At 32.8% G+C, this 13517-nt stretch overlaps 1 protein-coding gene across 1 annotated transcript in view; it reads left to right on the forward strand.

Annotated features, from left to right (window-relative positions):
* RFX6 (regulatory factor X6) overlaps nucleotides 1–12213 on the forward strand; it is a 67942-nt gene extending 55729 nt beyond the window's left edge. The window contains exons 13-19 of the mRNA XM_049771351.1: nucleotides 131–240; nucleotides 1280–1397; nucleotides 2920–3042; nucleotides 3687–3893; nucleotides 7147–7659; nucleotides 8458–8670; nucleotides 12038–12213. Coding sequence (XP_049627308.1) covers nucleotides 131–240; nucleotides 1280–1397; nucleotides 2920–3042; nucleotides 3687–3893; nucleotides 7147–7659; nucleotides 8458–8670; nucleotides 12038–12213 — 1460 coding nt within the window. The remainder of the gene's footprint in view (nucleotides 1–130; nucleotides 241–1279; nucleotides 1398–2919; nucleotides 3043–3686; nucleotides 3894–7146; nucleotides 7660–8457; nucleotides 8671–12037) is intronic.
* Nucleotides 12214–13517: the final 1304 nt, after the last annotated feature.

Below are 13517 nucleotides of genomic sequence, written 5' to 3' on the forward strand. Positions count from 1 at the left end.
ATCTTTAAATTAGTATACCTATCCTTCTTTATATAAAATTATAAATGATATCAAAATTTAAATTTAATTTTTTCTTGGGGTAAAAATAGAGTATAGTATTCTGATTTTTTTATTTTTATCCCTATGGCAGATGATTCTATCACAGTCTTTCAAGAACTGAAAGGTCTCCTTAAGAAAAATGCCACTGTGGAAGCTTTTATTGAATGGTTGGATACTGTCATAGAACAAAGAGTTATTAAGGTACTTTTCCAATGACAGATTTATAAAATAAACCAATAAATATTTTTGTTGTGAGTAAATGCTTACTAATGCTTACTTTTATACTAGTGAGATTTTTTTTTACTGATGATAGGTGGCAGGCTGTGTATGAATTTATTTTCAAAGCATTATAAACTCATATAAAATAGTCATCCCAAATGTCAAAATTAGGACTTTGCTAGATTTGAAATCATTGGACACAGATTTGATCCTATTACTTTTTAGTCAAGTAATATAAAATCTATACCGTTTCTTGTCAGTAAAAAAATAACAACATTAGGTTTGAGAGGGATTCTTTGACACTTTGGTGATGACAGTGCAGTAACTTTGTTCACCAAATGTCTAAACATTAACATTGGTGTAAGCAATGTTTTATTAATAACAAAAACTTACAGCAGCACACCAACAGTAGTCAAAGTTAGAATTGAGATATAGTCCCTTTCTAAATAGTTAGCTTTAAAAAAAAATACAGTATTTAGTATCGATGGGTTTTAATTCCAGGAGTGCAGTATTTTGTGTTTTCTGTCATTACTTTAGTTCTTTCAGTTAACCTTCAAGTCATCCATCATGAAACAAGGAATAGGAACAAATATATCCATCACTGATTGGTGTTAGCTATTCCATATCAAGAAAACTAGTTATAGTGGGGAACATTTTTTTCTCCTGGAAAGAAAACAGATTATCATTCAAAACCAGAGAAGTCAGAGTTAATCATTCACAGAAATATATAATCCTTCACACTTCACTGGTTCTTTTTAAAGTTTTGTCCAAGAAGAAATAAAGACAAATACTTTATGAATTTTTATTTTTATGTAGCTCTCTTAGACAATAAACTACATTTATTTTATTTTGGATTTCTAGGTATCCCTGGAAGGGCCATATAATTTAATGACATAAATTCTGTGCTTTGCCATGTTTATTTATTGATAAGATCGTTTTATCTACTTTTTGATCTGACATAGGATTCATGGAGTAAAGAGATGAAATATTTTCTAGTTTCATATTGTTCTTTTAATTTTAGACAAGTAAACAAAATGGAAGATCATTAAAGAAGAGGGCTCAAGACTTTCTGCTGAAGTGGAGCTTTTTCGGTGCTCGAGTAATGCATAATCTCACGTTGAACAATGCATCCAGTTTTGGTATTTTATATATTTTATAAGACCCTCCTTAAATTATTTACTTTTTCTATTTCCAAGTCTTTTTTTTTGGCAATTACTAAATGGCATTTTACATTTAAAACTATCTGAATGTGAAGAATGGTAGCTATGTGTCTTACTTTAGATGAAGAATTAAATCCTAATAGAGCTTAATTTCATGTTTTTTTGCAAGTTGGTCTGCTAATTTTACAAGGAAGTGCTCTTTAGTGAGTTTTTTTTTTAGGAACTTTATTAACATTATGTACATGAAAAACACATTGCACAATGCCTAGAAAAATGGTGAATCTCAAATGTTATTATTACATTCCATTAGTGCTTATAAATTTTTTGCTAAACAAGCAATAATTAATACAATAGTCCCAAAGACACTACTTATAAGACATATTTTTGCATTTCTTGTAAGGACCTGCACAGTAACCTTGCAGGTATCAGAGAAGAACATAGAGACACAGTTCCATAGATTACTTCATCATCTTTCTGAATGAATGACTTACTAACAAATTGATTCAAGTTTGCTTCTTTGAAGGTTGAATACTTTAGACATGAAATATGGCTCAAGTGGTAGAGTACATGTCTTGTATGAGTGGCTCTGAATGAATCCCTTCCACCAGATAGCTTCCTATTGTATAGTTCTGGTGGTTACCAATTATTGCTTGTTCCTAAGAACAGACCAGGATTGACCCCTATACCAAGCTGAATATCTTCATTTTATCTAAGTTATCCAAGTTCTTAGTTTTATATACAATAATAAATTTATAGATAAAGTGGTAATGATTTGGAGAGTTAAATTTTATAAAGCCTTTACAATAGACTAAGTACATTTTTTAAAATTCAGTTTTAGTGGAATTAGGTTTTAAAAATTAAGCTTTCATTGAGGGAGACACAAAATTTATCATCACTTTCTAAAAAGATCCAGTTCATAGTCAAGGTATCTTAAAATACCCAACATTAAAGGTCTGTTAACAAGCTTGTGCTGGCAACAGTTAAAGTAACTTAAAGTTTGCCATGATATCTTCCACTTGAAAATCATTTTTTTTATTTTTCCAAATCAAAGAGTATCTTGTATCAAGTTAGAAAGACATCTTACCTGATAACTTTTTTCAGACCATGGTGGCCATTGTCTAATTATTTAGTACAAAGTAAACAGAAATAGAGCAGAATGGAGCTCATTCTCCCCAGCTTAAACCTTATCACGCTTCAATGTGTGCCCTCTTAAAGCATAAAGCATGTCTCACTTTCATCCGTATTTTCCTTTGATGTAATTAGTGGCCAAAGAGTTGGCAGGACAGTACACACAGTGAACTAGGCAGGTTGTACAGAGAAAGATTAGAGACCTAAGTTAAGCATGTTGGTCTTAGCAGGTCATTTAAAGTCCAACAAGTATTTGTTTATTTCATTTGCTCCTTGTAGAGTGTAGTGAGATGGTCACAAAGATAACTCGACTTCTCTTTTTCTCCCTTATTTCACCCTCTGATTTCTTTCCTCATTCCCGATTCTTATCAAGGTTCTTTCCATTTGATCCGTATGCTTCTTGATGAATACATTCTTCTGGCCATGGAGACCCAGTTTAATAATGACAAAGAGCAGGAGTTACAGAATTTATTGGACAAATACATGAAAAATTCAGGTAGGTTAAAATGTGTATTGCGTTTGCACATTTTTGGTTAAGCTTCAAGAGATTTTAAGCACACTTTGTTAAATGGATTTATAAAAATCTGAGTTTAGCCCTAGTGATAACACAACTAATCCAGTGTAACAGTGCTATTAGAGTTGTTTTTCTTTCTTTCATTTATGCACAGAATATATAAAAAGCACTTTATTGGAAACTCTGAATCAAGAAAATTTAGTTATTTTGATTTTTATAAAGATGAGAAGTGGCTATAATAGAGATGAACTATAATTCAAATAACATGAGGTATTATACCTTATAAGTAGACCATAATAAATTCTCTAGGAGCTTAGAGAAAGGGAAGTGCATATTTATTTAGGTTCTAGTGGTAGTGACTTTCACTTTAAAGACTGCTTGCTCCAGAGAACTTGTAGAGCTGTATTCGAGCATGCCTGCCTACAATTATATAAGTTAACCAAACCTAGCAAACTATTAAAACTAAAGGTTTGCCTGCATTGCTTCCTATGGAAAACATTTTAGTTTACAAATTTACAATACACTTAAAATGTCTTTATTTTGTTTTCCTTAAGCTGAATTACCAAGAATTTGGGAATGATTTAGCTTTCTAAATTAAAAAAAAAAACCAACAACACTTTTTCCAGATGCAAGTAAAGCTGCCTTTACAGCTTCTCCGAGTTCTTGTTTTCTGGCCAACCGTAATAAAGGGAGCACTGTGTCCAGTGAGTCTGTGAAGAATGAATGTCATGTGGAAACAAATTATCTTCCTCTGCCCTCCAGCCAACCAGGAGGCTTAAACTCTACTCTGCACTCATTCCCTGCTGGGAATTCAGACAACATGCCACTCCCAGGTATGCTGCAAAACAAACTGATAATTACTTGAAATTCAGTATGTCATCTGGGAATTTAGTTTTCTTCCATCCTTCCTTCTTTCCGTCTTACCTTCCTCACTTCCTTTCTTACTTCCTGTCTCCCTCCCTCCCCCTCCCTCTCTTCCTCCCTCCCTCTCTCCCTTCCTCCCTTCTTTCCTTCCATTTTATTTATGTTCTAATGTACATGGACAAATCCTCAAATTCTAGAAAGCTGGGCTTCTTGAATGGTTTCCACTAGTGACCACTTTTTAATTCATACACTGCAACATGGATTGTGTTACTAGAAACACCATATACACATTTTTGTGAAGGGTCAGAAATTTGTTATGGTTGTCCTTTTTTTACATCAACATTGTTTCATAACCCTATAATGGATCACAATTATTACAACCTTGACTATAAAGAAAATATTACAAACACAGAGCTGGGATGTGAGCAATGTTTTCTCTGCTTTGATTAAAATTGATATCTTTCAGGTATCCCAAGAATAAAATTAAACTTATCTTAACTGACTAAGAATAAAACTTTAAGTTTTTTGTGATTTTAGCAACTGTTACCATGTTTTTTTTAAATCAATGCCATTATTAACACAGGCATGGAAATTCAATACTAAGTTCTATTAAGAAATATGTACAATTAGTTGCATTTTTATAGTGGAAGAAAATTTACAGTGGTATAAAATCTTAATATGTCTTGAGGGTGAAACTGCTATTTGTTTTTGACTTTTAAGAAAATTTCATTTAATTTCCACTAATAATTACAATTCTTAAACACTTTTTTATCTTTATTGTTAATCATTAAATACAAATCCGTTTCTATTAGTTTCTTTCTGTCTGACTTCGCTTAGCATAACTTTAGTTCCACCATGTCATGATGAGTTGTATAATGGTATTCTTTCTTACAATTATACAATATTCCACTGTGATTATGTAACACAACTTCTTTATCCAATCCATGGTTAATCATTTGGGCTGTTTCTATATCTTATCTATTATAATAAATCTGTAATAAACATAGGTATGCATATATTCTTTTGAAATAATATTTGTTTGTTGTTTGAGAGTTTATACCATTGGATTTTGCGAGATTTCTTTTTACATATTTCTTTCCATGGAGGTTGAAGCAAATGACATTCCTTCCAATAATGAATGAGGGTTCTTTCTCACCACAATCCTGCCAACACTGTTTCCAGATATTTTTAATTATATTATTCTCTGTGGTATAAGATCATATCTCCATATTGTTTTGCACTTACCTAGCAATAAATGTTAAAGAGCAATTTTTAATATGACTATTTGCCATCTTCTTTAGTGAACTGTCTGTCTCTTCTCATTTTTTTATAGAATGTTGGATTTTGTTGTTTGTGTTGACCTGTGTGAGTTCTACATAGAATCTGGACATTAGCTTTTTATCTGATGCATGAAAATATTTTATCTCATTTGGTAGGGAATCTTTGAATTTTAATTTATTTGGTTGTGCAGAAAATGTTTTTATTTTCTTTTTTAAAATTTTTTTCTTTATTTAAATATCTTGATTACATATATAATTGTGATTAGGTTTTAGTCATGTAAAGAACACCCCCTTCACCAGTGAAACATTCCCACCACCAATGACAGAAATTTTTAATTTGATATTGTCTCATTTCATGATTCCTTTTTTTAAGATCTTAGCCTTTGAGGTATGTTTAATGATAATACCTCTGTATACCTTCCTGGGAAGTTCTATCGATGTTTGCCTCAATATATTTTATATTTATGGTGTAATATTCAGGCCTTAAAACCACTTGGAATTTACCTTTGTAAATGGTTTGAGATACAGTTCCAATCTTATATTTTTACATATAGCTATCTAGTTTTACCAGCACCATGTGTTGAAAGACATGTTTTGTTTCATTTTATGTACTTGGCTCTTTTGTCATAGATTAATTGCTCATAAATTGTGATTTATCTTAGGACTCTCGACTATGTTCCATTTGTCTATAGGCTAAGCTTTATTTCAAAACTATGCGATATTTATTATTATAGCTTTATAGTACAATTCCAAGTTAGAAAACTTAACACATATTTTCTTTTTTTTCTCTCTTAGAATTGCATTAGCATCCAGGAAGTTTTTTGGCTCTATACAAATTTTAGTAGAGTTTGTTCCATGTATTTTAAAAATTTAATTGAAATTTTAATGGGTCTTCATAGAATCTATATAATTCTTTGAGTAGGAAAAATTATGATTTTTGGTGGTAATCTTAATTTACATAAAAATGCTGTTTTAATGGTGTATGCAGACAATTTTACAGTATTATAAACTTACATAATTAAAAAATTCTTTTAGCTTTTGGGTCACACCCGAAGGCGATCAGGGGTTACTCCTGGCTCTACGCTCAGAAATTGCTCCTGACAGGCTCAGGGGACCATCGGGGATGCCAGGATTCCAACCTCCATCCTTCTGCATGCAAGGCAAACACCCTACCTCCATGCTATCTCTCTGGCCCAATTAAAAGAAAATTAAAATAAATAGATTAGACAAAAATTTAGGATAGCAGTTGTATTTATTTTCATCTTTGGTCTGGGATCCTTATATCAAATGAAATGTTTACATTAGCTTTATATTATTAATTTTTTATCATCTTGCAAATTTTTTCTTTATTCTTTGCTTAGCTTTGAGGCCATAAACAGATGAATTCAGGCTATTCATGGCTTGGGTGCTGTTCAGATGTTGCTCTGAGTAGTACTTAGGGGTCCAATATCAGGGATAGAACCTAGGATTCCTGCATGAATCTCAGCTCTTTTAATCTAACAGCCAGTTCAAATGAAGAAAAATCAAATATTCAGAGAGGGGATAAAATTGAAAACTCTGATCACCCATCCATGTTGCTTGCATGATGCTTTAAACTAGTTCCTTTGAGGCCATGGTTATTATAACATTGCTGTTTCTTCTTTTAAATAAATCAGGCTGCTTAACATTTAACTTGTGTTTTAATTGTGGAGTAATGTCAGTAACAGGCCAGCTTGTTCTTCCCCAGCTTGAGTTTAAGTCATCTTCATATCTATGGAAACATGAAGCCTTTTAGACTTTTATCAATAGCCCACAAGCTTGTAGTCTTGAGAATATGCATTTACTATGGTTATAAATGCATATTTTATTGTTCCCTATTTATCTTTGGATAGCTAAAATAAGTAAGTTGGAGAAAAAGTGTATTAAATATGCCAGTGATGAACAACCCCATTTTATTTTCCAGGTCCAGTGGAGCTTTCCCAAAGCACTGGTCATCTGATAACCCCACCAATTTCTCCAGCCATGGCAAGCCGAGGAAGTGTTATTAACCAGGGACCAATGGCAGGGAGACCCCCAAGTGTAGGTTCAGTGCTGTCTGCAACAACACACTGCTCAACATACTCTGAGCCTATTTATCCTACTCTTCCTCAAGCTAACCATGACTTTTATGGGACCAACTCAAATTATCAGACTGTGTTTAGATCACAGCCCCATCCACCAACAGGACTCTATTCTCATCGACCAGAGCATGGTCGATGCATGGCCTGGAGTGAACAGCAACTCTCTAGAGACTTCTTCAATGGCAGCTGTGCTGGGTCTCCATATACTTCTCGGCCTCCTTCTGGTTATGGACCTTCCTCACATGGCCAGGATTCACACGCTATGCAGTTTTTAAATACAGGAAGTTTCAATTTCCTTAACAACACAGGGGCTGCCAACTGCCAAGGAGTTGCATTACCTCCTAATTCACCTAACGGTATTGAAATTTTAAATAACTCTAACTTTTGACATGGCAATAAGGCAAAAACAGACATTGAGTTTTTTTCTGTACTGAGTAGCATGTTTGCAATGAGAAGTTTCTAGATATTTGAAAACTAATTTCTGCCTCATAAATATATATCTTCTTGATTATTCTTATTTAATAAAAGCTGTTTTAAATGCAGTGCATTCAAACATTTGATATCAAAACCATTTGATGCTGATCTTAACAATACCAAGAAAAAATTATGTGCTTTAAAATATTTAACGATTCTTTCAGTTGTTAAAATTAGGATAAGAATCATGCTTTATGTTGTTATGATAAAACCTATGAATCTGAATGAGTTGAAATGACCAGTGAACTGTTTCACCCGCCTCAAATAAGTCATCCTTTGACTTTCTTGTGCCTTTTTCTTAATTATAGGCCAAATTTTCTAGAAACATAAATAAAATTGTCAATTTTACAGAGTGTCATCTTTATGAGAAGCTAATAGAACTTTTTTACTTCATAGGAAAATCTTGTTAATTTCATAATGGACTATGGGAAAGGTATATTAACATATAATTAATGTATTCAACATGTAGTTAAAACGGTAATTAATGTGTATTTTTTAGAAACGTGAAACAGACAACAGATAAAAATATAGTGAACCTATTTATATACTCATAAATACTATTCCATAGTAAATGTAGATTTAGATGCTATCTTTAGGGTTATACCCCACTATTTTGTCTTGTTGTCTTTATGAAATATTCTTCATAATATGTTAATACAGTCTATATGTTTATATTATAGGATACTATGGAAGCAATATAAGCTACCTAGAGTCTCATAAACTTGGGTCTATGGTGAATCAACATGTTTCTGTTATCAGCAGTGTTCGCTCACTACCTACCTACAGTGACATTCATGATCCACTGAACATTTTAGATGACAATAGTAGGAAGCAGACTGGTTCGTTTTATGCAGATACATCACCTTCTGTCACATGTCGAGCTCCAGTAGTAGGTAAATTCTTCTCATGGTTCTTGTAAACATGGAAGAGTTGTGTTGAAATAAATTGGGTATTCAGAGTCCCACAACAGATTTAGCACTTTCTACCCCAAATTATATTTTTGTATGTTAGTATTGGGCTCATAATTTTCAGTGTGCATGTCTTACTGTAGGATCTATTGTTAGATGTGCAATTCTTTTAAAAAGAAATAGTGGGCATATATTATTTTGTAAAGATAATGCTGAGACTTTATAATTTCCACTAGTAAATATGGCATTCTAGGTTTAAACAACAATGTCCTTTAATGAAGATCTCAACTCCATGTAAAATGTGATTTACACTCTGTAGAAAGTGATTTCTATTGCTCTATAATATTTTCAGTAAAAATTAACAGAACAGCATGTTTGAAGTTTCTTGGTATCTTCTTTCTGAAAAAAACCCACAACTGTACAGGTGCATCATCATTACCCAGCAAAATGTCAGCTACAGAGTAAATGAGTTTGAAGTAAAAACCAAAAAATGGAACAGTGGTTCAGTGGTGGTACCTTTGCCTTGCATGTGGCTGACCTAGGAGGGTTCCATCCCCTGGAGTCCCATATGCTCCCCCAAACCAGGAGTGATTTCTGAGAGTATAAGAGCATAGTGAGAAGTAACCCCTGAGCGTCACCAGTGTGGCCTCCCAAAAATAATAATAAAATAAAATAAAAACAGAAAAAAAAACTTATATATAAATTGAGCTTCTAAGTTTATTAGTGCTGTGCAGCCAGAAAAGTATATATTCAATCATATATCAAGACAAGATGTTAATATTCATATAAAATATTTCCAATCTTCTAGTGGCAATTAAAATAAAGTTACTGACATCCAACCACAGTGTAGCAGATAAGAAAAGAAATTTCATCTTTCCCCATTCAGTGTGTTTTTTCCAACAATTAAATAGAAAGCACTTCTTTCCTGTGACCATCACAGATACTCCCTGAGTAGCTGGTCAGCACATTCCATGCTATCTGCAGATGCTCATTGCTTCTAGGTTACTCTAAAGAAGCATAACATTCCATTTCAGGAAGTTTCCTCACCACGAGACTAAAATATACCATGTTGCTAGTGTTACTATTAGTTCTGTTTACTTGTAGAGATAATATAAGCTTTGATGGAACATAGCTTGGGTGCAGGGTAAATTCTTGGCTTTATTGTTAGTGTTGGCTTAGTTAAATTACAAAGAGAGGTTCAGTTTGGAATAGGACTAGAGTTAAAGATGATAAATAATACAAGGTGATTTAGAACCAATATCTTTCCTTAGTTATTAAGGCCTGTTTTATAGGACAAAAAGTTAGTAGTTTTAAAAAATAAGAGGATAAAGCAATGAGAGCATATTGACCTAAATGTAGTCTTAGTGAGTCAGTTAGTCAAATCTTTTGAGAACCTATTATGTGACAGACTTCATTCTAAGTGTGAGAATATCTGGTGACAGGATAAGTTTACTGCTTTTAGAAAGCTACATTCTAGAAGGATATAATATGAAAATAATGAAATAATAAAAATATAATCAAAAGCATCAAAAATATCATTTTAGGTCTTCTAAAGTAATGTCACCAGAGTAAACTTACAGAAATAGAATAACTTATTTAGGTAAGGTAGTAGGGGAGAACACAATGAAGCAGAAGCATTTTAGTTGAAAATTGAGTAAAAGGGGGTACTGACATAAAGATTTGATAATAACACACTAGGCAGATAAACACTAAGCATATTGTCTCTAAGATAGGAATAAAAAGTTCAATGGACAGAAAGTAAGGTACTGTTTTGTTTTGGGGCCATACAAGGTGACGATCAGGGGTTACTCCTGGCTATGTGCTCAGAAATTACTCCTGACTTGGGTGACCATATGAGATGCTGGGGGATTGATTTAGCTTAGATCTGTCTTAGGTCCCTACCGCTGCATCACCGCTCCAGCTCCAGAAAGCTAGTGTGTTTGAGCATTATGAAGCAAGAAGAGAGTAGAGTAAAATAAGAAGGCAGATAATATTACTAACCAGGACACAGAATTTGAATTTTATTCAAAAGTAGTAGGAAATAATTGTAGTATTTGAGAGCACTTTCAACAAGGTTACTCAGTCTGTCATCTGAAGGATATAGCAAAGGTAACACTTGATTAATTGGAGGTTTGGTCTCAATAATATATAATGGGGGTTTGGACAGTAGCTGAAAAGAATGGTGAAAGAGAGGTATATCAGGGACATATTTTGGTTAGATATTTAGGTTTGAGGTTGGGTTTTATTTGTAAAAATGTAAAAGAAATATTTTATTACTTTATTTAAAAACTGTAGTTTACAAAATTGTTCATAATTCAGTTGTTTCTGGCATTCAGTGTTCCAAAACCAATCCCACCAGCAGTGTGACATTCCATCCACCATTGTCTCCAGTATTCCAAATATCCCCAAGACTACCCCTTTAGTCGGCAGAAAATAATTGTTTTATATTATTTGTTATCACTAAATTATTAATGAAATTATTAAAACTATTTTAGTAAAAGAAAATTGTGAAAATTGTTTTCTCTCAATGGAGTCATTAAACCGATAGAAGTTTTTGCTAGGCTGTTTGTTGCCAGCTGAGCATCCTGTGTTGTCGTTTTGTTTATTGAGCTTAGTTGGCTTCTATGTTATTTTTCCATCTCATTTGGTGGGCTTCTACTGCAGAACAGTATTGAGGAATTTGGTGGTGTCATACGATGCAGCTGCAAGCTCCAGGAACTGCAGGATCAATAGAACTGAATCAATGAGTTTATTTAAGGGTGGCTGGGGGATGTTGGTGTGGCTATTAGCACTTTCAGAAGTATGAGTAGAGACTTCCCATTCCAACTCTGTGAAGACCCCAGAGTTTTCAGCCTCCAAACTGGTTGGAATTTTGTCAATTTGGTGTCTGCAAAAATTAGTTGGGAATTAGTGAAGTTGGGGTCATTGACTTGGCAACAACTATGAAATGTGGATGCATATATTGGGTCTGTGGCAGGGTGAGAACTTGTTCCAGTCTCCTCCTGAATGTACCCCAGAATTTTTAGCTAGAGCTATTTTTACACATGAATTTTTATACTTGTTTGCATCTCTTCAAAGATTACTTGTGAATCTGAGAAGCTGGGGCAATTAATTTACAGTAGTTGTCATGTGGGGATGTGTATGTGGCTGCTGGGATTTCTAGAAGAAATATATTATGGAATACTAACAAAGGTGAAAATGAAACAAAAGCATTTTTCTGAAAAGTCATACAATCAAATTTAGTATAAATGTGTGTGCTGAATGCAAGTTTAAAGACAAAAGTTTTTTTTTTTATAAAATTGAGTGGCAAGTACATTTTTTTAATTGATGGTATTTTTTTTTTCTCGTACAGCATCCAGTTTACAAAACCCAATCCCATCCTCCTCATCTCAGTGTATGTATGGAGCATCCAATCAATATCAAACTCCAGAAAGCCTGGATAACCATGGTCCAAACAGTAGAGAAATGGTGTCTTCCTTACCACCCATCAACACTGTGTTTATGGGTACAGCAGCTGGAGGCACTTAAACCAACAATGTAGAGCTGGATTGCAATTTGAAAATTCAATAGTTTTACTATTATTCACTAAGACTGAAGTCACAATAAAGAAAAAAAATATTTCAGTTGCCAGACATAATTTTTCTAGTACTGGCACAAAAGAATGAACAATTCTATAATTCTCGGGATACTTGTGGTTTATCTTACATACAAATTGTTTAAAATATGATTTTATTATTAATCATAGTTTCAAGAGATATAAAACCAGTGCATCTTTGAAGATGCAGAAAATTCAAATATGAAGATTTAATGTTTCATGTCTTTAATTTATTGAAAATCCGTGTACTGTTTCATCTTGAATTATAAAAAAGAGAAAAGTTTATTTAATGCTTTTTAAATGCCTCTAATTTATTAGCATTTCAGAATTGTTTACTACTTCTTATGTGACAAAATGTCAAATTTGTATGTACTACCTCCTATAGAAATGTTTACAATGTAAAGACTTAATTCAATTCATCTTAAACCAAAGTTTTTGATTCCCAATTCCAGTGTATTTGTGTGATAATTTGTGTTACATATCAGTATTCCAATTCTGTGTAACTGACTGGCAATTATAAATGCTTTCCCTCTTTATTTAATAAAAATAAGATGAAATAAAAGAAATAAAGTATACAAATATTTTAAAAGCTTGGTTGCTATTGGGACTGTCAGTATTTCTGAAGAATATTGAGGAATTTCAGGCTAAAGTTTCTTCGGATTAAATTAAAGCAAAAGCTATCAAAAGAAATTAGTTTGATAATACTTGCATTTATATGATGTTTATATAAATAAATGTCTTGTAGACTAAAGTTTTACAAATTTGGAAGAAGCCTTTAATCAAGCACTTTGTTTATAAACTGAGAATAAATGAATGTTCAGTAATCAGCTGGTTTCAAAGACTAATTTAGAAGTGAAGAATTAATTACACATAAACTCATGCAATTTGATATACCATATGCAATTATATTTTTCTTTTTAAAATGTGTTCTAAAATAAAGGTTTATTTTAAGATTCATTGATTATCCTGGGAAACTTTCAGTAAGATTATAGGCTCTTCTGTAGACTCATATATTTTTTTGTATTAAGGGTTAGGTTATTACAAATTGTAGGTATGTTATACAAGGGTCATAAGCCCTAAGCCCACACTATCCAACATAATCTACTTTAATAATAAGAACTGTTTTAAGCAAGCAATAAAAATTTTCTTTGGGCTCATCTGAGTGTTGTTGCCATATTGTCAGCAGTGTTTTTAAAAGGATCTAGTTTATGGGCTAATTTGGCAGAAAAAAAGTGTT

This window comes from Suncus etruscus, chromosome 4 (assembly GCF_024139225.1).
Source record: "Suncus etruscus isolate mSunEtr1 chromosome 4, mSunEtr1.pri.cur, whole genome shotgun sequence".
In the NCBI taxonomy this organism is placed as follows: Eukaryota; Metazoa; Chordata; class Mammalia; order Eulipotyphla; family Soricidae; genus Suncus; species Suncus etruscus.